Source organism: Aulonocara stuartgranti (assembly GCF_965226115.1).
Source record: "Aulonocara stuartgranti genome assembly, chromosome: 4".
Lineage (NCBI taxonomy): Eukaryota > Metazoa > Chordata > Actinopteri > Cichliformes > Cichlidae > Aulonocara > Aulonocara stuartgranti.
In genome coordinates this window covers 9,123,259-9,149,226 of record NC_138942.1, presented here as the reverse complement: position 1 = coordinate 9,149,226, position 25,968 = coordinate 9,123,259, and the positions used below count along the sequence as shown (strand labels likewise).

At 40.0% G+C, this 25,968-nt stretch overlaps 1 protein-coding gene across 1 annotated transcript; it reads left to right on the top strand.

Annotated features, from left to right (window-relative positions):
• Positions 1-5,931: 5,931 nt before the first annotated feature.
• On the top strand, positions 5,932-25,920 carry cntnap1 (contactin associated protein 1). The gene is made up of 24 exons (XM_082531491.1): positions 5,932-6,890; positions 11,115-11,216; positions 11,704-11,897; positions 12,177-12,330; positions 12,608-12,811; positions 13,035-13,219; positions 13,316-13,465; positions 13,640-13,901; positions 14,444-14,593; positions 14,691-14,865; positions 15,232-15,338; positions 15,453-15,575; positions 15,949-16,152; positions 16,262-16,418; positions 16,491-16,618; positions 16,723-16,896; positions 17,001-17,219; positions 17,326-17,565; positions 17,639-17,878; positions 18,040-18,167; positions 18,632-18,725; positions 18,846-19,076; positions 19,169-19,213; positions 22,534-25,920. Exons 1-24 carry the CDS (start codon positions 6,830-6,832, stop codon positions 22,731-22,733), a joined length of 3,927 nt encoding a protein of 1,308 aa, XP_082387617.1. The 5' UTR covers positions 5,932-6,829; the 3' UTR covers positions 22,734-25,920.
• Positions 25,921-25,968: the final 48 nt, after the last annotated feature.

Sequence of the window (25,968 nt, the reverse complement as noted above, 5' to 3'; positions counted from 1 at the left end):
GCTGTTTACAATTTAATCGTACAGGACAATCACGCTCTCCCTCAGTCCTCTATTTTTTTCCATAGTTTTTCTAAAACTTTTATCATCCCGTACTCGGGAATATCCAAATTGAAATAATTTATTATAAACTTTTGGTGTCTGGAAGTCAATGATACAGTAGGTTAAACACTGTGAGTGTTAGAGTGAGGGAGAAGATAACATATTGACAGTTAGGAAGGCTGGGCAGAGAACCAGAGTCCTTCAGCTATTTTTGGATGCCGACTGTGTGAAAGTATGCTGAATGCAGAATAGATGACACATTGCCAAAATCTGAACCTGCGTTGCATTAGTGGTGTCTGTGCAAACTTGAATTTCTGTTCTTAAGCATATACATTTGCGAAAAAGACGTGCCTTGGCACAGAGGCACATGTATGCATATTCTAACACTTATTTGATGGAAATAATGCAAAAAATTACTCTGCATTTTAAGAATGGGTTGGTTGGTAGTCACCATAGATGTGTCATCGGGATTTGCAGAATCACTGGAAACAATCTGCTGTTTGTAAAAGAGTCCAGTCCTGTGCATCTGTGCAAGGGCTTGCTCTTGCTTCCTGTGTTTAGAGATCAGCCTCGAGAGCAGCTCTTACAAGTACAAGCAGTATAATTACTGAATATGGAAAAAGTGCCCACTGCTTTCCCTCAGTCTGAGCAGTGGCCCTTCACAGAGCAACTGAGTAAACTTCAATTCCTTTGGTCCTGTTTGTCAGTATGAATCTGGATGTTTTTGCAGAAGAAAATAATTGCACACTCCTGTGATTTTGGGATTTTCCACACTTCTGTAAACAGGATCTCTCAGAAGCTAAAAGTTTCAATAAATGGGTATTGAATTTTATTAGGAGGAAATCAAATATACGATGATGCTACAAAGAGTGGAGGTCTGCGATTCATAGGCTCACCTGAAAAAGAACAAGGTAAGGGATTTGAGACATTTCTGTATTTCAGTTTAAAGCAGAGGGACAAAGAATAGCGTAAAACACAAAAATTTAACCTGGCCTTAAGGTAAATACGCGAGTTTACAACTTGTTTGCATTAGTTGGGATGCTAATTAACAGCCTACTGGTTCTTTCTTTCCTTAGTCTGGCAGCATTAGCCCACACATCACCACATATTGCACTTACCTGAACCCACTACTGTATCGTAACAAAGTTTGATTAATCTGTTTGCATTTAAGGAACTGTGCCTTACTAAATAAACGGTGTGTGCTTGAGACAACACACGGGCGTCCCTCCATGTGTTGTCTCGTGTTTCCTTGAGGGCTTGAGCCAAGCTGTTGCTAGGTGCCATGACCTCCAAGAGCAACATTCATGGGTAGAGAGGGTGAACCCTGTGAGGAGGACCAGGGTTGTATTTTATTTCTGCACCTCCCCCTACCACAAACACACACTGTATACCACAAAGTCCCAATGGGCCTGGCCTCTGGCTAGGCTCGTTCACTCAAGTTCATCATTAGCATCCATTTATATTCATAACTAATGATCTCTCATAACTAATGATGTTTCTTAACAGGAAGCAGTGCAGTCTATGATCCTAAGAGGTAGGATATTTCAGTCTTTTCCCCCCAGTGATTAAGTTTTTAGTATTAAATAGGCTACTTTATACACTACATTGCAAGAAATAGCCCTCCCTTGCTTTGGCTGCCCATCAGATGCCCTAGCCCCCACCCCACCTAGAAGCTGTGAGTGGAGTGGGGCCCAGCGTTGAGGGGACAAGTTGTTCTGTAACCTTACTGCCAAAGGTACTTTACTGGAGCACAGAGCTGAGCTGTGGAAGGGAAGGACACACTTTGCATGTCTAGTCAGATATTTAAAGAGTGTGTGCATGCATAGCAAAGTGTATTGTAGAGAGGGTTCGGCAGAACGTTGAAGAAAAACAGGCCTTGAGAATTAGCAATTGCACTATTGCAATTACTGGAGTATTTTCCGGTGTGTTTTTTAGCCAAAGAGAGAAGCATTCAGTTGCCACTTTTTAAAAACAAGCACAGAAACATTGTTGGTTAGCCAACCTGACCACCTTTATACGTTGTGACTTGGCATAAACCCTTTTCATCCTCACTCATCATCCTTCCAGCTGCAACTGTCATTTACTACAGACAGTTTCAGATTAAACAAAGCCCGAGGCAGTGCAACACAGGAAAAAAAGACAGTGGGCAAACAAACTGGGAGGCAGACTAAATACTGCGGCTTGTTTGCTTCGTGAGGGAAATACAGCCAAGGAGTGTGTATCACTCATTGAGGCTATACATGTGCCTATATGTGAACTTCTGCGTGTGTGCCGTGTTGGCAGCAAACATCAGAAACAAAAGTGTCTCGACTCCATGTAACTCAGGCCACAGCTGCTCATGGTATTTAAACCCAATGCAGGAGCCTGTACTGTTGTCTTTGTGGACTTGTCATTGTGTTTATACCAACCTGTCTTGTCTGTATTTAAATCAAATCTGAAGACATGTGCAGGTGTGTGTATTCACAAATATAGGTCACTATTTGTGCAAAAACGGTTGACGGAGCGCAACAGATGTTGTCCCTTGGCATCAGTCCTTTTCTTCTTTCAAAGTGAAGGAATAAAAGTACATTAAAACAGAATATAAACCACATGTACTCTAATCTTCAAGTGCTATGTCTTTTATACGGTATTTGCTAAGCAATACAGATACTGTAGTAATACAGAAAGGTTACAAGACCTATAAATAGAAAATATATATAAAAAACAAAACAATAGGAGAATTGGATTTTAAAGGGGTAATGTAAATGTTGATCAAGTGTGGAACTACAGTGTTTAGGGTTCTACATGGGTCCTATCAGCCTAGCTAAGTATAGTACACGGTGCATGCTGGGTTGACCTGGAAACCCCTGACATTGAATCTTTGACAGGACTGCACAGCTTGTGTCTGAAGTGTTGCTGGTGATTGATTGCATGTAAAAATAAATACTGAAATACTGAATAAATACTTCAAATACTTCAAACACAGGACATAAAAGTGTTGTGTAACACATTTTGCTTGTTGAAATTTCAACAGAATCTATACCACTCTCATGATTCCATGGCCACATTATTCCTTACACAGCATTAAAACTATAAACATGGAGGAACGCACATCTACTCACCAGCACCATTAGAGCTCACTAATCACTGTTTTACTTTACTTTTTCTAATCCTTAGAAAAGAGATAAAGCCAAAAATAACAAGTTTTCTTTGCTGACCCTTTGACAGATTTTTTTCTTAGCAAAATCAAGTTGCAAGTCAACTATATTCTCCCAGAACGCACGTATAGCTTCTACACAACCTCTCAAAAACCACATTTTTCTTTCATTTTTCTTTGAACTGAGGTGCTTGCACAGATTTAACAAGAACAAAAAAAACAAACATCAAATTTTTGAGCTTTGCAAAGACTAGATGATGGGCTCTGTTACTTTGGACAAAGAGTGCTTCCTTTTGCTTCTAGTTTTGTTAATTGAGCTGGTGCATCCACTTTTGGTGTGAGTGGTTAAAGAGGTTGTGGCAGCTGTCTTGAGCTAACACTGGGGGAGAGCCTCCAGGACCCCTGTACTAGTTTGCAAATCCCCCGCTGGGCTCACTGTTAGCTGGGATTGGCCCTCACCAGCAGGAGGTCATACTAGTGTATGGACACCTGAAAGGAAGCTGTTTTAATTGCTCTGTTTACAGCCCTTTACCCACCAGTATGGAGGGACACCAGGTTCCCATAGTTTGGGATAAAAATAAACACCTGTCTCATCAGTGTCTGACTATCTTGCTGAATTATCAGGTTTCTGGCAAACATTTGAAAACCAGACACCATCAGCATTATTTACATCTGTTTTGCGTTAACATATCAGCTACACATAAATAAAGACAGCACTTACCATAGAAACCTTTCCAGATCCTTCCATCCATCCTCATGACAGTGTTATTCTATGGTAACAGGTCAGCAAAATTAGCTCTTGGAAACATCTAGGCATGACCCTTGTTTATGCGTAAATGTGTGTTTATATGCCCTCTGATATGGGCTCGACAGTGTACCCTCGTACCCTTATAGCACATGACCTTTTTATTCTGGAGTGGCACCCCTATGGAAAATACACATTGTGCTAATGGGTGCAGACCACAGTAAAATGCGATCCCAAAGCACAAAAGGTTATTTTAAAATCCAGGGCTTTGTGAGAAACAAGACCATCATAGTTCTCCAATTGTCAGTTTGTTTTTGCATGTGTGTGTTTTTTAAAGACAGAGAATATTTTGTGATTCAGGTTGAATGGGAAAACCCAATTTCCTTCGGGGTCAACCTTCAGGATCAATAAAGTTTTATTGAATTGAATTGAATTGAAAAGAGAAAAAAAAGCATGAGACTGATGTATACACGATTATGGAAATACCTTCTTACTTCTTTATTATAAATAATTGTTTGTGTATGGTTTAAGGTGTGCCAGGTTAATTTTAGAAAATGAAAGCTCCCTCTTTTATTCATTTAGAATTTAGAATTTTGAACATTTTTGACAACATGAAATGTTTCGAAAGACCTGCAAAACAGAGTTAAAACAAACATATTGTGTGAGATAGTTGGATGGCAACCAGCAAAACTGCTGCTCAAGTGTTGTAATGTGAGCAGACCCACTGTACTGTGAGAAGCAGCGACCCAAGTATGAGCCATATCTGACATCTAGTGGTGAATTGTGCAGTTTTGCTGTTACTCTTGTGTAACTGCTCCTGTACCTAACCTGCAAAAATGCTGCACATGAGCACATTAAAAAAATACACGTTAATTAAATAAGTCTAAGTTCTCTTTCTGTTACCTGAGTTGTAATGTATATTACTTGGGGTAACAACTAAATGTAAAGTGAAGTGGAGTTTTTCCCTATTATGGATTAATTAAGAGCATTTTAACAAAATATTTAAAATATTTTAATAGTTTTTTTTAATCGTGACCATTGAGAACCATTGAGAATCACAACACCCCCTCCAAAAAACCCCCACACATATTATCTGGAAAGTCCACCACGAACTGGTCATATTAATCATTTATCACTTTTAACATTGAGTTGTTTTATCCAGATGAACTGTTTAACCTCAGCCAGCATTAGGCTATCATCAGCTCTCTAAAGTCACTATAAGGTCAAATATAAAAGGTAATTAGAGAATGAGATGGCCTCCAGCCAGCCATATCTATAAGCTAGGTGCAGATGTGCTGCATGCATCTACTGCATGCACCACATTATATCTAAAATAATGCCCGTTGAAATTAAGTAATCCTCTTTGCTTGCTGCCTTACCATAAATTACAGTATACTGAACTATAAATTATCCAAGCTGTGTGAGGGTGTTAAACTCTTTATTTTCCTCTCAATATTAAGGTCATCTTATCGGAAACAAGTACATCTGTAAAATATTACAGATTATCGTACAATCCACTACTTTAAAACCTCAGTTGAATATTTGGGGTAGTAGGGGGTTTCAAGAAATTTCTACTTTGACTGTAGAAACTTTGCTTTCTGTCTCTTGTCAGTTAGACAAATCCATATGCAAAGCCTGGAGACTATTTGCAGCCACTTTCTGGTGCTGATTTGATGTCCTATTTTACTCTCCCGTGTCAATTTCTCCTGCTTGCCATTGTCTTCTCTCTGCAGATATAATTCTGTACTTTTACGGTATTTCGGGAGTGAAAATAGTTGCAGCTTACAAACAGACCATCTGATTTGATTGAAAACACGTAAATCCCACGATAAAGGCATTCAATCTCACATCATCACTGACGCACTGCCGTCCCATAAACCCAATTCTTAATCCCAAAGCCTCCCCCCCCCCCCTTTGTGGTCAGTGTGCCACCCATCGCCATAAATCCCTCTCCTCCGCATCATTCTCACCCCGCCCCCACTCCATTGTGCATGTGAGTCTCCAGGGATGAATCTGAGTTCAGCCACAACTGGCATCCTTAGGCTATGACCTGTTCTGTTGTGAGGGTTGCACTTGCACGAAATACCTGGACAAGGGTCACACGAGCATCAAGCAGAACAGTGCAGCCTACTGGTCAGATGTGATTGTCATAGCCAACTCTGCGGTTCTGCTGCTGGTAAAGGATATTACTGAGCGTCATCTTATTTTTGGAAGAAGTTCACGTCTGCGTTCCCGGAGAGAAAGCGTTCTTAACCAAACCCTTGAAAACACGGGGCACAACCGGACAAGTGGAAGCCATGAAAACAGTGCCAAAGGATGATATGAAATATAAAGGAAAAGAAAAGAGGAATGAATATTCAGAACATTGATATTTAATCGAAAACTGATTGAAAACTGATCACTTTGACCAGCTTCACGATATTGATTTGGGGACTGAAATCACTGTATTCTTAGTTGCTGTGGAGAACACCTGACAGCTGCGGATTTTAAAAGTTTTTTTGTTTCTTTTTCTCCGCCTATCAAATTTCTTCTGCATTTGAAAATCCAGGCTCCTGCGTACGGGACCCATCTGAATCCTGTCTGAACTGCCTGCAAGCGCACCGCTTATGCAGAAAACTGAAAAGCATGTTGATTGCCACCATACAGGAGCTAATGCATTCCATTACGGTCATGTAAATAAAACCATTAAAAGGATATAAAAGAAAAGTGCGCGCTCTCGGCGAAGCGCAGCATCAGCACCAGCAACCGATGCGCGTCCCCGCCCCGGTAGAGGCTGCCCGAGATCCCGGGAAGAGGAGTTGGAGCAGCGCGAGTTAAAGTTGGGCTAAAGGGGGGGTGAGAGGATGCTGCAGAACAATCTACGATCTAATTAACATAGCATATGTGGATAAACGTGTCCTAAGTGAAGGATGACTTGCAAAACACTGAGCATATGCCTCTTGTTTTGGGGGTTTCAACATTGCTCATCACGTAAGTCTTGTGAAACAGCAATTATTCATCTACTGTCGCTTGCTAGAATATGATTAAAATATTTCAGGGTGTATATACATGCATTATCTGCAGACTGTTTAGTGTCGGATCATACGCTGACGAAAAAGTTGCATTCTAACACGCGATAACCTGATGAGTGAAAAATACCACTGGAGGGCAAAATGTAGCCTGAGATGTTGGGATGTTTGAAGGGCAACGCACGCTGCGACGAAACCGGGCATTGTGTTAAACGGACACGATTTCATTTTCACGGCTTTCTTTTGGCTACTGAACATTTCAAAGCACGAAAAGTGTTGAAGCAAACCACGTCGGTCCTGCATAAGGTGCGCACGGCGATCCCCCTTTGCACTGGACTGTCTGCATTGCAGTGCTTTCTCCCAGCCTGCACGCAAGTTTCTGCAGCGTGCGGGCTCAACTCTATTTTATTTTAAAAGCGCAGTGCTGTTTATGTTGATTCAAATATAATAATATACACACACAGTGTATCTTCTTGTTGGCGAGAATCGGTTGAGCGATTTTTAATAGCAACGTTTGAGAGAGCAGGGCTCAGCGTCCTGACCGGGACCAGCCCACTGCAGTACTTTTTTTTTTTGGGAAACCTAGGTGTCCATGAGCTGCCCAGAAAGCGCTGCATCTCGCTTTTAGCTTAATGGGAAATCAACATCTGCTATAAGACTGCTGAAGTGCTTCAGTTGTCTTGCAGGTGACAGAATAAGGAATACGTTTGTGGGGGTATGTTTGGGGCTAAAATTGGGTAAGGCTAAACACCCACCTAGACCCATTCACCAGAGCTTGAATGCATACCGATAAGCGTTATGTGTGATGTCACTGTCAAGATGACCTCAGAGAGTCTTCACTGCTTCTTTAACGCACACTCCCAGATACTGGCTCATTAGTTTAGGTAAGAAAGATGGAGGATGGACTAAGGTATGACTTCCTGTCACTTTGGAATGTGAAATTCAGAAATTCAGATACTGACTTACCTCTAGTCTATCTATCTATCTATCTATCTATCTATCTATCTATCTATCTATCTATCTATCTATCTATCTATCTATCTATCTATCTATCTATCTATGTGTTGTTGTTAGGTTATTGAGAACATAAATGGTTCCACATTGTAGTATTGATATATGCCTTTGAGATATCCCCTTATGAGAAATTATAACTTTGCTATACAGGAACTATTTTTTTTTTTATTTTGAGAAAAAGAGAAAGTTTCTCTGTGATGCCACGCTAACTGCAGAAGATGAACAGAGAAACCAGTTAAGCTGAATATGTTTGTCAAGTGCATTCGTTTGCTGATTTCCAATCAATAAGTTGATGTCTCTGTGTTTTATCTACAAAAGTTCTGATGATAGTTTAATGCAGCCCTGTGGTCTGCTGTGGAGACATGCACAGTGGAGCTGTGCCAGAATAAAATGGAGTCTTAGATCTCAGAGCCTCACCCCACTAAATCATCCTGGGGTGAGGCTGAAACTCGCTCTCTGAAGTGAGAGTGTGTGTGTATGTGTGTGTGTGTGAGGAATAAGAAGGTGGAATACATGTGAATAAATCTAAAGCTTATAGTTTGAATAACAAGGAACTAACTGTTTGGTTCATGAGAGGGGAATTTATATCTAAAGAAGCTGCAATAGTCATTTAGATTTAACTTTAAGTCTCAGCAGAACTCTGATATTCTGTAGTGTTTGTAGTTTTGGTCCTTGGTAGTCAGGCACCACCCACTGTGATGTCTGCCCAAATATGAATAATTTAGCAAAACCTTTCTTGCCATTCTTATGTGCTGCTTTGTTGCAGTATGTTTTGGTATGTTTGGAGATGCCCGCATTCAGTGGATGCCTTCACTCAGACAGGGTTGCTGTGTGAATCGTCAGCAGCCATGCATCACAGAGCAGCGTCAGTCAAAGGAGGTGCCTCTGCATACTGTATGTAACCGGCAAAAACGATGTGTCAGCCCAGACAGGCCTACCCACACTAGCGGCAGAATGATATTTCAGCATGAGTGGTGCTAGAGCTCTACACAGCTACGCTGTTCTCCACAGCCTCTTAATGATAAACGGAGAAATAGACTACCCCGTGTGGTGCACAGACAGGAGGAGTGCAAAATCACAAGTAGCAGGGTACACAGGCTTCAGGTATGCTCTAACTGCTGCAGCATGACAACGCCCAATAGGGAAGAGACAGGCAGAGAAGGCAGAGAACATTATGCGATGATGATGATGATGATGAGCAAGAGTAATGGGATACAGTGAAAGCACGGAAGATTGGAGGGTTTTTAGAGTTGGGGTGGAGATAAAGAGAGTGGTATCAAAAGGAGGGAAAGGAAGTGAGACAGTGAATAGGTCTGGGTGCGGAGTGCGTGACATGCTTTTCATAAAAAGGAGGAGCTGTGTGACCTAGGTTACCTTGATGCAGTCTAAGATGAAGCTGTTAAAGCCAAACACCATTTCATTTACTAGTAACTGAAGAAGTTAAAGAAGTAATTACTCAAGCTACGAATAGAAAAGGAGCTTTTTTTTATGTGATTGCATCTCAAAACTTCAAAGTATATGTATTTTTTGTGGGACTGGACATTTGAGGGTGTGGTTCACTTGAAATGGCTTTAGAGCACAGCAGTAAAGTAATGCAGCAGAGATTTGTTATTGATTATCTGCAGAATAGCAGGCATTTCTGTATCACAAAGAGAGAGAAAGCCATTAGAGAAGAAGCTGAATCAGAAAGTTCAGCACATTTCCTCCCTCTGAATGTGCAGCATGCCCTTGGAGAGATGTGGACGGAACTCATTAAAGTTGTTTGAAATTCCAGACTGTGCTCCACTTGTCCTCATCTAGCTCCATTTGCAGTCAGTATACTAACTCTGCTAACATGCCTTGTCCTTAGCTGCTGGTTACCATGCCTTCTTCTGTATGACCTCCACGAATGTAAAACAATGATTAAAACTCCTGTTTAGTAGTAAACAACTCCAAACATTTAAGAGAGGATTATACTGACACTGGTGGAAGGTCAGATAGGAGCTTCTTCCATTTCAATAATAGTTATACATAAGCAAGATTAAAACATTTTATTTATTTATTGATGCACCTGCTTTGTCTTTCATTGAACAAATATTATCCCTCCAGGATTTTGGTTTATCTATTTTAAATGTCTTAAGAGTCTCAAGGAGCATATTTTGGCACGTAAAATGAGAAACTGTTTCCTTTACAGCTGGAGGTGAGGGCATCAGCCATTTATCCCCAGCCACGACAGAAGCAAGATTAAGTAGAATTATGGTCACTTTTAACAGCCCTCAAGCAGGGAGCAAGTCTGAGCAGATGCGTGATGGCCCCATTAGCCTTATAACCACATGTACAATAGCAAAGCAGCATGACAGCGCTCTCTCTCTTTAAATATTATATATATATATATATATATATATGTCTGTATAATAATAATAATAATACATTTTATTTGATGGTGCATTTCTGAAACCCAAGGTCACCTTACAAAGAAAAGAAAGATATCAATAAAACAGTAGATTAAAATACATTAAAATACAAAAAAGTAAGATGTGTATTGAGCTGTGACTTAAATAAGGGAAGGGAATCTATATTTCTTATGAGAGGAGGAAACGAGTTCCAGAGCCGAGGAGCAGAGCGACCGAAAGCTCTGTTCCCCGTAGTGATAAGACAAGCAGAAGGACCAACAAGATGAATTGCAGATGAAGATTTGAGAGAGCGGGAAGTTAGTGGTAATATGGAGCAGATCGCATAGATAGGGATCTGTTTAATTTCTGTTAAGTTTGAGAAAATTAGAGGAGAATCATGATCTCATCTCCATAAGACAGAAGGGATGAATTAGGTTTGGAGGAAATGTAGAGCTGGGTGTCATCAGCATAACAATGAAAATTGACATTATATTATAAACGTATTATTATTATTATTATTATTATTATTATAGTTAACATGTGTTTATTTTAATCTGCAAAAAAACAAACAAAACAATACTAAAGGTATTAGTGCTTTGCTTTGAATTTAATTGAATTAATCCGAGTAAATGTGTCTCCCAGAGAATGCAGTAACCGCTAATTAATCTCCAAGTGGAGTTTTCTTATCTAGCTGTGCAGGAGTGCCTGCTGTTGTTATTCATTTCGAATGATGCATCGTTATAAAAAGCAACTTTTTAAAACACCTTCTGACGTTGGTGTTGTCCCTGTTTTCACTGCAGGAGAATGTGCCGATCCACTCATCTCTGGGCTGTATGCGTCCTCCTTCCTGGCCTCTTCCAGATATAACTTTCTGTACTCTGCCAATTTTGCCAAACTATATGGTAAGTTCTTGTAATGTAGAGCCAGTCCTTAACTTTATGCTAGTTATATTTGAGACCTGATTCACAGCACAAATTCACCGTAGTACTTCCATTCAGATCCACTATCTATAAGCCATAAAGTAAGGGACTCTATCTTAAGGTGACAATACTTTCAATGGAAATGAAGAGAAAATGATATAATTTATTTAAAAAATCCTGCGACTAAAACATAAAATCATGTTTTATTATTTTTTAATTTGATTGAACCTTCTTTTAGCAAAGGAAGCTATTTTTTTTTTAAACAAAGTTAGCATCTAGCAGGTAAAATAGAGTGTTTACCAGCTATGATGCAGGTATTTCAAACACAGTTTGATAAGTAGTAGCATACACTGCATACTGTGTAATCATTCCAGTAAGATTTAAGGTTAGCTCTGTAAGGTCACAGTTGTATTTCCAGTTATTTGATTCTTGACAAATTTGATCAAATCTTTCGTTTTCATGCCCTCAGGCAGCAGTGGCTGGTCCCCTTCCCCAAGGGACAGACAGCCATGGTTGCAGATAGACTTGGGCAGGAAGTACCGACTGGTGGCAGTTGCCACTCAGGGGACCTTCAACTCATATGACTGGGTCACCAAATACACTCTGCTCTACGGAGATCGACCAGACTCCTGGACGCCGTACATCATGAAAGGAGGCAACTCTGTAGGTGTCACTGGGCCCTAATGGCCGTGGTGGGATGAAAGCCATAAAAGGGATGAGTCGAGGATTAACTAGTCAAATGTAATCTCTATGGCAGATTTGGGATTCAGTGGGTGTTCCATTATATTCATTGCCACAGGCTGAAAAACAAAGACAGCACAGAATATTATCACTGACAAAGCTAATCTCATCATCAATTCATCATCGCCTCTTAATAAGGCTTTAACACCATAGCAGTGGCTCAATAACTCTCCACTCTTCTCCTGTCTCATCTGTTTGCAGACGCTGCCTGGTAACTGGAATTATTATCAGGTGAAGAGGAATGTCTTCCATTACGCCTTTACCGCTAAACATATTCGTCTGCTGCCTCTGGCATGGAACACAGAGAATGGGGGGAAGATTGGTGTGAGACTGGAGCTGTTTGGCTGCCCTTATGGTAAAAATGACTGAAGGATGCTCAACATGGATTTCCTGATTCTAACTGACATCCAGCAGTTAACCATAGCTCTTAACTATATTTTTAAAACATGCCAAATGTGCTATACTAGTTCCATATTCTTTCATAAGCGACTACTCTCAGTACTCTTCAGTTGTTTGAATGCATTACGCAAGCTAAAGTGCCAAACAATTTCAAGGAGCTCAAGGACAGGAGCCATGTAGCATACTTGCCACATTACTCTTTTAAACTGAATCAGGTTGAAATTTTGTTGCAGATTCCTATGTGCTACAGTACAATGGAGATGACTCAGTGGTCTACAAGTATCCTGAAAAAAAGTCCCGTACGCTGCAGGACCACATTGCCATAAACTTCAAGACTCTGGAGCAGGATGGCCTTCTTTTGCACAGTGAAGGGATTCAGGGAGACCTCTTTACCCTGGAGCTGAAGAAAGGCCGGCTTTACCTGCACATCAGTCTTGGTACAACCAGCATTAAAAATTGTTTTGCATTTATTGTAACCAGGAACTAAAATCTTTGTAAGAGTAACATCCATCTCAGAGATAACCTGAAACAAAGCCGAAGTGTCACGGTAGGGATCTTGGTATTGCTGGTTAGGTTGTTGAGTTAGGTCTTTCAGTTATGCCAAATATCTTAACATGGTTTGAACATTTTTATTCAGTTCCTTCCATGCTGTGTTTGCAGGAAGCAGTAATGTACACAAAGTTAATGGACGGACTACACTGACCGCTGGCAGCCTTCTTGATAATCTCCACTGGCACTATGTCACAATCAAACGTTATGGTCGACAGGTGAACCTCACAGTGGACAGTCAGACAGTGACAGCAATATGTAATGGAGAATTTACTCATCTGGATCTAGATAAACAGGTACTGTCTGGAATATATTCCCCTTTAACTGCAGAAATATTAGTGAATGTAGGACAATGCGCTGGGTATCTGACTGTCTTAATACCCGATGCTTAGATCTATGTAGGAGGAGTAATAGAGCAAAACATGCCTCACCTCCCTTCCACACCAAATTTCGCGGGCTGTATGGAAAACGTCTTCATCAATGGCATCAATGTCATCGACAAGGCCAAGAGAGAAGATCCCGACATCCATATACCAAGAAGGGTAGGGCTCTACGATAACTCTAATCCATTATATAGCAACATCATCATTTTGGGTAATCGCCTTTAAAATTTGAAGCTTCACCCAAATTTGTCTGTTTTATGTTCACAGTTTAATCACAAACACTGTCATTCATTTCAGTGTGGCTAATGAGGTCAATGTTCTCTCTCCATCTAGAAAAAGATGCATTTTACCTGCCGTGACATTTTGCTGAAACCAATGACCTTCGCTGGGCCCAATAACTACCTGCAGGTGCCAGGGTTCTTCAGGAGGCCCCGCATGTTTGTCAAGTTCAAGTTCCGCTCATGGGACTACACAGGGCTCCTGATGTTCACACGTTTTGCTGATGATCTGGGTGCTCTTGAGCTGGGTCTGAGCGAGGGACAGATCAATGTCACTATATTCCAGCCTGGCAAGAAGAAAATTCAGTTTGCTGCTGGTAGGCTTTTCTCAGACACATATTAATGATCAAGAAACAGACCTCACAGCCCATTGCTCGCCAGTGGTGCTAGTTTCAGTCAATATGCAAATTTACTCTTTATAAGGGTGGGGGAACCTGCAGTCAGCTGAGACTGAAGCAGTCACTTGGATGAGTGACGAAATGTTTCTTCCACTGAAAACTTTATGTCCAGATGAACAGAATCAACTTTTTGGGACTTTGTTAAAATAAGATTATTAATGCATCACATCTTGATTGTTTGAAATCCACAGTGGTGGTATACACAGGCAAATCACAAAACAGTATCATTGTCTAAGATCTTATGGATGTAAATGCATGGAGGGTCAGGAAAGCTCCATAGTAGAGACATGCCCCTAAACTCTATATGGCCAATTCATGGCAACCTTTACCTGACAACTGAAAGAATGGTTAGCATTATGCATGTGATTTTTGTACTGATAATATGTACAAAAACAACTGTACATATCTGTACTGATAACATAATATGACAGCATCACAAAGGGCTTCGTCTTGTTCCACAGGATACAGACTAAACGATGGTTATTGGCATTCAGTTGATTTGGCAGCCAGAGACAACCTGCTAACTCTCACTATTGATGAGGAGGAGGGCTCACCACTAAAGATCACGAACCCTTTCACTATTCGGACAGGCGACCGCTACTTTTTTGGAGGTGAGTCGATTTCTCAGATAACTGCTAACAACAAAAAGATCAAATAGATCAAATCTGTGCTCATCAAATCTTACAAAATTTGCTTTCCTCCGTTTAGGTTGTCCGAAAACTAATAACACAGTCAGGAAATGTGAAACCAAGCTGAATCGCTTCCATGGCTGCATGCAGCATATCTTCATAGACAACGAACAGCTCGATATTGACATTATTCTGATGCGACAGTGGGGAAGATATGCCGAGCTGCTGTTGGGCACCTGTGGGATCACTGACAGGTGAAACACACTATCAGTCATTCAGGAAACCTGACTGATTCCGTTTAATTAAAAAGATACTAATATGGCACTGCAATAATGAGCTATTAGTGTATGTCATGCTGAATCATTTATCATATTTATTAATAACCCATATGTAATGTTTGTGGACTACTTGGCCCCACATTGCTGTCAGACATAACTGTTTGGTGTGTCTGGTTTTTAAAAGTAACTTGACCTCATAAACTCTGTCTAAAGGAACTTGGCGGGACAAAAATATCACAAAAGGAGAATAGGATGGTGAAAAAAAAAACACTGGTTATTTATGTAAGTTGCTCACTTTTTCAATAACCAAAAACTTAGTATAATAATCTCTTTTGTCTGCAGATGTACTCCAAATCCATGCGAGCACGAAGGTAGATGCATCCAGTCTTGGGATGACTTCATCTGCCTGTGTGAGAATACAGGCTATAAAGGAGAAGTGTGTCACATGTGTAAGTGCTAGCTGATAATTGTAAAACGCCAACACTTTCTTAAATAAATAACACCTTGCTTGTGTTATTTATACTCCTTATTATAATAAATTGCTCCATTATTTCCCCAAACAGCGGTTTATAAAGAATCATGTGAGGCCTACAGACTCAGTGGCAAGTATTGGTCTGGAAACTACACCATCGATCCCGATCTCAGTGGGCCATTGAAACCATTTGAAGTGTACTGCAAAATGAAATGTAAGTAGTCATTGTTGCTAATAATGCATGGCTGCAGCAGCACTGTGTTCAGTGTTTGATGTTTTATCTGTAGATTGCGAAAAGAGGGAGAGAAAAAAAGTCATGCTATTATGTGAGGGTAATGAGAAATGTGCACTGAAGTTTCAAGGGAAATTTAAAAAAGGATTTATATATCAAGAGAGATCCAGCTGTTGCTGTCTTTGCATCTGTCTTGTAAAACTTTTCATCCTCTGCTTCCTCCATATTATTATAGAGGAAGATATTATTATATAGTAAATTTCTCTTTAGTGTTTCATCATGTTCCTTACTTTCCCCCCATTATTCTCTTTGATCCTTTTCTGATTTGACTTACATCTATCAAACCTTTTTGCAGCATATAAAGCTTGGACAGTGATATTGAGTGATCGAGTGGAAGGTACTAAGGTGATTGGGAGTTCAATCGACAAGCCATATATAGGAGATGTCAACTACTGGAATGCCACCTGGGATGAAGTCACTGCTCTTGCAAACACCTCCATGTACTGTGAACAGTGGATAGACTACTCGTGCTATAAGTCCCGTATCCTCAATACACCCAGTAAGTAGGATGAGACAGATTTTAATAGGGTGCAGATGATCAACAAGCAAGAAAATATTGAAAATGAATTCATGTTTCAAACACAGATTCAATTTCTCTTTCAAAATAGATGGAAGGCCTTTCACTTACTGGATTGGTCGCAACAATCAGAGCCATTATTATTGGGGTGGGACATTCAGAGAAGTCCAAAAATGCGGCTGTGCTGTCAATCAAACCTGCGTCGACCCCAAGTTTCAGTGCAACTGCGACGCTGACTATAGACAATGGTGAGAGAAGAACACGCTGAACGTGTTTACCTTGTGACTTTGACATTAATAGTTTTCTTTGTGGCTTTTCAGGTACTCGGACAAAGGCTACTTGGACTTTAGAGACCATCTGCCTGTGAGGAGGGTGGTGGTCGGGGACACCAATAGGACCGGCTCAGAAGCACATTTCACAGTTGGGCCACTCCGCTGCCATGGCGACAGTGAGATTAAATATTATGGCTTTCGCAAACACATATGCTCATTTCTAGTGTATCAAGGGGCTCTGAGTTGTTTTTCTCCAAATTTATTTCAATGTTTTCCACAGGAAACATCTGGAACACCATAGCCTTCACAAAGCCCACTTACATAACATTCCCCACCTTCAGGCCTGAAACAACTGTTGACATCTCTTTCCACTTCAAAACCTACCGTGACCATTGTGTCTTCCTGGAGAACTCTGATGATCATCTTAGAAACTTTATAAGAATAGAGCTCAATAGTGAGTGGGTTCATCTGTTAGAAGGCAATTCTCAAGTTTATCCTATTAGAACTGTACATTTTGTAAAAAGTATTTTGCTAATTGTATCTTTTCTTTTCCACCAGCCACCCAGGATCTTGCTTTTGTATTTATGGTTGGCGATGGCATCCTTAATGCGACCCTACACTCTCCTGTGCCACTTAATGACAACGAGTGGCATTTCGTTCAGGCCGAGCTTAACGTGAAGTTGGCTCGGATTAAGGTAGATTATCAGCCATGGGCAGTCAAACGCTTCCCACCTCAGACTTTTATCACCATGAAGTTCACACATCCTCTCATTGTAGGTAGGTTTCCTGAGGTGTACTTGGAAATTTCAAAATATAAAAATGACACAAATTAAATCAATTTAATGTGTCCTCTAGCCACTGATACAAGTGTTCTTTGTCACAGGTTCAGCCAATCGTACCTTGAGACCTTTCTTGGGCTGCCTTCGAGGGTTGCGGATGAATGGCGTGCCTCTCGATTTAGAGGGGAAAGTAAACGAAGAACAGGGCATAAGGAGGAACTGTACTGGACAGTGTCTTAATGCTACCATACCATGTCGAAACAGCGGGCAGTGTATCGAGGGATATGCTTCCTATACTTGTGACTGTAACAATACAGCCTTTGATGGTTTCTACTGCCATAAAGGTAAGTTATGTTCAGCACAACAAAAGTAAATGTAATGAAATGCAGACTGAAATCTAATAATTATTTTTCTAAGATATTGGAGCTTATTTTGAGATTGGATCATGGATGAGGTACAACATACGAAAGAAGCCAGTATCAGATGAAGCAGCGTGGGCCAACTGGATTGACCCGCACTACGACAATTTCAGTCTCGGCTACAACGATACAGCAGATGACATAGAGTTCAGTTTTAGCACTGTTCACACACCAGCCGTGTTGCTCTACATAAGCTCCTTCGTCCAGGACTACATCGCTGTCGTCCTCAAGACTGATGGTATGGAAAACTAAGAAACAATATTTGTTGAGAATGGGAAAGCCGTAACTTTGCACATAACCTCATTTTTAGGAGAGCGTAGGGATTTTATTCACTTGTTAGAGTTATTCAGCAAAACAGTACTGTATGCTATTGATTTACTCTCTTGCCTCTCCCCTCAGGTAGTGTAGATCTGAGGTATAAGCTGGGAGTCATAACACACAAGTACCAGCTGACTCACAGAAACCTGGCAGATGGATTCCCTCACTATGTGAACATAACCAGACACAACAGAACCATCAAAACCCAGGTTCAAGCTGTCATTGCTCCCACTGTGTACAATGTGATCTGTGGTTTAGATTACTTTCTGTGAAATCATTTATTATGTCTCGTAATTCTGAACATTACTTAAGGATACCCAACTAACTGAACTTCCCCAAGAGAAGCAGAATTTTCCTACAAATTATAAGAACAGTGATCTACACAAATGTTCAAGTAATAGTTTTACATTTGGGGATTAGATTTGGGGTCAGGTAAAAAGGCTGGAATCTTTACCTTTGATAAAAGCCAGGTTGGTAGCCTCACATTTATTACTTTCATATGTCACGTCAGAGAATGTCTTAAAAATAGTGCTTTTTATTTGGAAGTGCTTTATCTGTAGCTGGTTAACTGTTTATAATCATTGATGCTGGTCGTACTATAGGAATGCAGTGGTGTCTTTTTATTCTGCAATGTCCCTTTGAGGTGTAAAAACAAATGTTTCTCTATCCATAGGTGGACTACATGGAGCCTATTGTGGAAAAGATAACCTTGGTGGAAGATGCCAGGTTTGACTCTCCAAAGTCCATGTTCCTGGGCAGAGTGATGGGTATAAGGCTTATTAACGATCTGTTATTAATAACATCTTGCTGCAAGGATTTTTTTTTAAATTATTTTTTGTTTAATCAGATCCTCATCTCATGTTTAATTTCTGTATCGTTTCCTTCAGAGGTTGGTGACATTGACTACGAAATCCAGAGGCACAATGCTCCAGGCTTCATAGGCTGCATATCTGGGGTCAGATATAATGTCTATGCACCTCTGAAGACCCTGTTCCGTCCAAACGAAACAGATCCTCCAGTACAGACGCACGGCTATGTCTCTGAGTCTATTTGTGGTGCCTTCCCTCCTGTCCTCGGTTATGTACCATGGGAGGCCGACCCCTGGTTTACTGGAATAGGTAGAAGTTTATTTTTCAAAGTGTAACTCTCATGAAATAAAGGCATTATTGGTTTCTGTTCATTTCCTGAACTGTGCATCTCTCTCTTACAGAGTATATTTATATCCATGATGACCTAGGTCTATTTTGGATAACAGGTAAGAATCATTTTTATCTTGAAGTTGTACAAAACGTGTAATGTGACATTTAGTAGTTTATTTCATTTAATCTAAAGCAGCACTCATCTCCTTCATTTCTGTTTTACTCTTTTCCTCGTGCCCCAGATGACACAAATGCTGTTTCAAATTCTCTCTTAGTTTTTCCTAAAATCCTCTAATCCAAAATTAGAGCAGAGTTGTCAGAGTCTGACAGGAGCATTTCAGTGGTTTATTCTTTCTGAAGGCAGAATTTCATTATATGTGGAAAAACAAAACATGTGTAAAGTAAATAAGTATTTTTCAAGCATTTCAGTTCATACCAAATGATAGTGTTGTCTATATTTGAGTGCATTCAGGTATACTGATTAAATAAAGAAAATTAGTGCAATGTATGAGTTATTTGATATATATATATATATATATATATATATATATAATTAATAGCCATGAGTGTTGGACCGTACTTGCAACACAGAGATATAAGCTGTCATAACAATAACAATGCCAGCTGACTTGCTTTCAATATGCATTTATAGAAGGTATTTGTTATATAATCAACATGAATATTATAATGAGAACATGGACGTGGAGGACATGCACTGAGAGCAGATGAGCAGCCTGCAGCATAGTATCACAGATGAAAAAAAAATTAGAGCAGGTCCCCCTGATGAGCAGGAGAGGCTGGAGTCTCAGGATTAAACTGCAGCACAGAGACTCCCTGCTCCATCCCTGTCTGAGACCTTTACCGGATCAGCTATATTTAGTCTGCATGGCCCCAGCTTACTGTTCATCATTGATAGATGCTTTAGCTTAATAAATCATTTTGCTTCTGAGATATTATGCTAATACTGGACATCAGTATGTCATTAAAGATTAATGCAACATTCAGCTATGCTGACAAAGGTCCCTCCCAGATATCAGACATCTTCTCTGTCTGATATATTGTCATAGATAAAATGGTTATGACTCAGAAATTACACCTCCTGTTTTAATATTACCAATGAAATAAAATGCTAATCTCTACTGGCAGAAAAAGCGTTCACAGAGATAATAAGACCCGAATGCTCGAGCTCTACAGTGAATGATCCAGTGGCTCTGTTATGCTCTGGGGGATATTTAGTCAGCCTGATTTAGATTCCCCTTTTACTCTTTGAGGGAATAGTCACTGCAATCAGAACGACATACATCTTGTGGAAGGACGGTCTTCCTCATTTTAGATTGAGGTAAACGTACAATGAAGTTTTAGTGAAATGATTCAACACCATTTTAGGACACTTTATGTTGATTTTCCTTCCATTTCTACCCTTCTATATCTTTCCAAGAGACATAGAAATACTGTAGAACATCAGAAGTTATCTTTTTTTATACTTCACAGACCATTCTCTGTAACCATTTGCTGTGTTTATGAACCTAAGGCGCTGAGAACATTTTATTGGCAGAAAGGCTGGCAAACACTGTTGATGTTTTGCCATTTCATTACACAGCAAACAGTCTGAGCGACAAAAAACCTCCACACACCTACAGGCAATTTAATGCCACGATTGCACTCATTGAATTGTCAAATATTAAATGTGGTTGGTCTAAAAGCTCATGTACAGCTGGTCTCTGAATACTTACAAGCACTCTCTTTTAAGATGAAAAACCATGTTTGTAATATGGTCTTTCATCTTGAAGTTATAGTTGATGTCATTTCAATCTGATGCAAAAACTCATTTATGCCTTTGCTACAGCTGGATTACAGAAAGTCCATCTTCAAAGTCCATATTCATTTAGCAAATTCTAAATGCAGCTGCTTGGGAACTAAGGACAAAGTGCTTATCAGGTCACTCCAATCTTCAGAAAATTCCTCTAGCTATCTGAAAATTTCCTCTGGCTTACTAAGACCTTGCTTCAGAGAGTGCACTATTTCAGATCATATTTTAAATGTATCAAATCCAACAGAGGATTACTGAGGAGGAAGTGAGGACATGTATGGAGAGGAAGAAGAGTGGAAGGCGGTTATTCAGATGACAGAAGTGTGTGGGGATGAAGTCAGGAGTGACAGAGAAGTATGTGAGGGTGTTGCAGGACATGCATGAGGACAGTGGGACAGTGGTGAGGTGTGCGGTAGGAGTGACAGATGGGTTCAAGTTGGGGGTGGGATTAGCTCAGGGATCAGCGCTGAGCCCCTTGTTGTTTACAATAGTGATGGACAGGCTGACAGATGAGGTCAAGTAGGAGCCTCCATGAATGTTTGTAGACGATGCTGTGATTTGTATTTGAGAGTAGGGAGCAGGCCTAAAAGAGTCTATAGAGATGGAGGTATGCACTGCAGAGAAATGAAAGTCAGCAGAGGCAAGACAGAGGAAGAATGAGAATGAGAGGAAGGCAAGAGAGGCGAAGAAGAGCGTGCAGGCCAGATGGAGTGGGCAGAGGCAAGTCAGGTGAGATTTGTGACAAGAGTGAAAAGGAAGGTTTGTAAGATGATAGTGCAATCTGCTATCATGTATAGTGCAGCAATAACAAAAAGACAGGAAGCACAGGTCAATTTGGAGATAAAAGTGAGAAAGGCAAGGCTGAGATCATTTGGACATGTGCAGAAGAGTGTGTATGCTGAACAAAGTATGTTAAATATGGAGCTGTCAGGTAGGAAGAAAAAAAGAAGACCACAGAAAAAGATTTTTGAATGTAGAAAAGGAAGAAATGCAGAGAGTTATAGTGGGAGAATATGCTGGTGATCGGGTAAGATGGAGGTAAATCCATTGCGTCCCCTAAAAGGAACAGGCGAAAAAAGAGGAAGAAGAGATCAAACCCAGCAAAGAATGTCTCGAAAGGCAGGTCTAATTCCAGTGAGAGCGCATTCAGTATTTCACAACAACAGTTGCCTCGAGGCAGTTTATATTGTAAAGTAAAAACCCCCAAATGATACAAACAGAACAGAGAAAACCCAACAATCAGATAACCCCCTATATTTTTTGTCTTTCTGTATGTTTTGATGACCTTTCACAGTAAATCACACTAACTAATTAAATCACTAGTGTGAGCAGTGATTTCTTGTTCAGAGAGACCAAAAAACCACACATGCGCAGAATGTAAACATCACACTTAAGATGTTACAGAATTAGATCACAGACTTCTGGCACAGCAGAAAGAAAGCGTGTTATGTCATCATAGGCGACATGAGACCTAAATTAATTTATTCCAACAGTTTGTCTTGTTAAGATAAGAAAGTTGTACCTATCTTTGTGTCAAGCAACACTTGCTTGTCATCAGTATTTCTTGGAGCAGCTTTTTCTTCCAGGTCTTGTGGATAATGTCTGACTCCTATTCTTGTCCTTCAGTTATTGTGATCCTGGCGCTGTTGCTGCTCTTTGGAGGCCTGTACAGCATCTATGTGTATGCCTATCAGCAGAAGGGCAGTTACCATACCAATGAACCTAAAAACCTGGAGTCCCCCAGTAGCTCCAGACCCCTCACCGAGACTCTGAGGAGAGAAAAAAAGAACCTCCCAGAAATTGAAGAGGAGTTCAGGAGCGACTAGCATCAGAGAACCTCTTGGACAGTGGTTGGGGTTTTGAGTGGGGGATGGAGTGTGGGAATTAGCATCTACAAAACCACAGATACCTATATTAAGTTTTCTATTCTTTTTGTTTCCTGATTTTTTTTATTTACATTTTGGTTTCTGTTCCTTTGCCCAGTTGATTTGGATATGATGCCTGGTGCTCTACATAGTATGTATTTTGGTAAGTCTAGTTTTGCTGGGTTCAAAGTTCAAATCAAGCCCCGTGTTGCATGAGTAGCCAACAAGTCTCACACTGTATTGCAGGATGAAATACTGAAGTGCCTCATCTGAGCAAGCTTGATCTAAAGTACCCATAATAGCTTATTCAGATTGGGATTAGTTTAGACACTGTGGGAAAGGATGTTTAATTAGAACATCAGATTTAAGTGTTTAGGCTTTAATTGAGTGATTTCTTTTCTGAGCCATTTTTAAGACAGATGAAAACTACCAGTAACCTACTGTATAGATTTATGCCATCCAAAATATACCTTTTGCTGACAATCTCTTCTGGAACCACTATCGACACCATAGTGCATAATCCATTTCGATTTTAAACAGTAAGAGCATCTGAAGTGCGGAACTAAAACAGTGCAAGGAAAATCAACACACAAAACTGGTGTTCATGGATAAAAAAAAGAAGCATCAACCGAAAAGGAATACACTGATAAGCATGGAGCTTTGTGATGATGAGCTTTGAGATGATACGTATAGATTCTACAAGGTACATATGCTTGTGTTTGTTGTATTGAAGCCTATAACATTGCATTACATATACAGTGTCAGTAGAAAGCAGCTTTGCCGATTACAGTATGCTCAGATTCAAAACACATTCTCAACCATGGGGGCTTTGGACATGAGAATGTGATGATCTGAAGATACAGTACCTCTGGTTGTAGGAGCTAACAGGCTGTTGGTGTACTGCAGAATGAAAACAAAAAAAGTTCAAGTGATGAAGCTTGCCGGGGACAGAGTGAACTAGATCTTATTTCTTCTGTCTTACTTCTGGTTGCATATTATGATCAATCTGCCAATAGGTTGGTGCTACAGACATTTGAGTCTCTAACGTCTCAAGAGTGTCAGAACAAAAAGAGTATACAGTAAGTCCTTCCACAATCCTTTCTTTTTCAGTGAAAACAAATTTCAGGGAAAAGCTGCTATGGCCATATGGGAAGCATACATAGAAACACACACACACACACACACACACACACACACACAATAACATATGTACAGAGGACCACAAAAATGTAAATGCTGATCTTTTTCTTTTAGCTCATAATGCTAAAATATTTTTCATGATATTGTAGTGCAGTAGCTGACCACAAAGTCATCACTGCTACTGCTGCTTGTTTAGCTGCTTTCAGTGAAAAAGTGGAAAATTCTACAGTCACATGAAATTTTCATCTCTGGCAAGATGAAATATCATTTGATCTGTGGTGCAACCAAAGCTTAGGGCTATCATCACTCACTGCAGCTCCTTGTGTACACTAAAGCACTATCGTGTATGTGGGAAACAATGAAAAAAGTAACACATTTGCAACATATCAGCTATGCATATGTAGAGCATGAGCGCACTTTGCAGTAACATGCAATAATATTAGCTTCTTCCAGCCACCAATAATGTTAATGCCTCAGTTTATTTTGCCAATGCACAATAGCAAGTAGGATGCAATGAGTGTATACGTAACTATATGAATAATGTGTCAAGTGACTTGTTTTTAAAATTCCTTCAGTTTGTACAAGAAAAGCTACAGTCAAATGGAACGGTTTGAATGTATATCCTCAGACTGTGTAATGTATGAGCAGACGCTACACTGAAGACCTATTCTGTTTTTATTGTAGACTGCTTAGTACTGAAAGTAAAACTATTCATTGTAGCTTTTTAGAATGCTCAGGATAAAGAAAGTACAGTACTTGTTCTCTGTAGCACTAATACACCTCCAAAACTCAACATTGTTGGTTTTTCTTCCGTTACAGATGGACAGGACTGTGCGAAATTGTACAGTGAAAGAATGTACAGTAGATGTAAAAACTGCAATTACTGTAAAGGCACGACTTGCTAATAATGTATGAACATGTATAGATTTGGCCAAAACTGGCAAATACAGGCTCTATTTTTCAGAATGTAATTTATTAACACGAATGAGAGTGAAAAGTGAGCAAACAGAGTGAAACTGATGGTTTGTGACGATCGAAGAATGATTTATGTTTTTGTTATTTGGACAATCGCCACATTAACAAACTTGGGTCAAATGTGCTTTGTTGCCTTTTAGCAAAGAGTCGACTTCTTTATCATATAAATGTATATATCTCACTGTATTCATTGGTAAATGGACTGTAAGTATTCAGCATTAGCAGTGTCACATTATTGCACCTCACTAATTAATTCATATGTGGTCCCTGGAGCGTGTGTTTGTGTGGTCTGATGTTTTAATGTTTGTGTATTTACATTTGATCCCACCAAGATACAACCTGATCTTAAAATAATGACAAACGTGCACTCATGCCAACTATTCAGCTCACTTATTGTAGTGCACCAACAGTAGTACAGTGAGACAGTGTTCAGTATGGCTCCTATCTGCACAGGCATCACATGACCTTATCCTGAAGGGACCATCCTGCAGCCTCATAATGGAGGAAAAGAAATGGGTAGGTTAAACATCCAGTAGAGGGAGTCAGCCAGCTGGATGTTATCTAAGACAGGGTATGTGCTGACGATTTAAAATGTCAAACTTTCCGAGCATTGTTTAATGAGTTGAAGCTCAGATTAATGCCAGAATTTACAGGATTAAAAAAAGCAGATTTAAAGGGGCTTAAATTAGGCTCATAAAGGAATTGTGATTTGTGTGTATTGTGTTCTGTTAGCACTTAGAGATTTTAGTGTCTATAAAGGCCTTAAAAATCTGCAGACACCCTGTGAACAGTGATATCATGTCTGAAATCATGTGAAGAGTAGGCAGGTTAGATTTCTCTGCAACATCAAACTAAATCCTTCTGGAACAAATTCTAGAAATGAAGATTACAGTTATGTTTTGATCACCTTGAAGTGTAGATTATTTTTCTGTTCTCTCTGCTCGAGGTTGTTTTGTAATAGTTTCACTGTAAATGACCATAACTGTGTAAATCAAGGCAAAGCCAAACTGTCATCTCAATAAATGAAGCTTGAAGGAAATCAATGTGTTGTTCGAGCTTTCAATGTAGGGAGCATTTAGCA

Bases quoted from the DNA above. Each gene is read 5' to 3' on its own strand.
- cntnap1 (XM_082531491.1), top strand. From the start codon at position 6,830: ATGACTTGCAAAACACTGAGCATATGCCTCTTGTTTTGGGGGTTTCAA. The intron at 6,891-11,114 runs GTAAGTCTTGTG...TTTTCACTGCAG, and splicing joins GTTTCAACATTGCTCATCAC to GAGAATGTGCCGATCCACTC. The intron at 17,220-17,325 runs GTAGGTTTCCTG...TCTTTGTCACAG, and splicing joins CACACATCCTCTCATTGTAG to GTTCAGCCAATCGTACCTTG.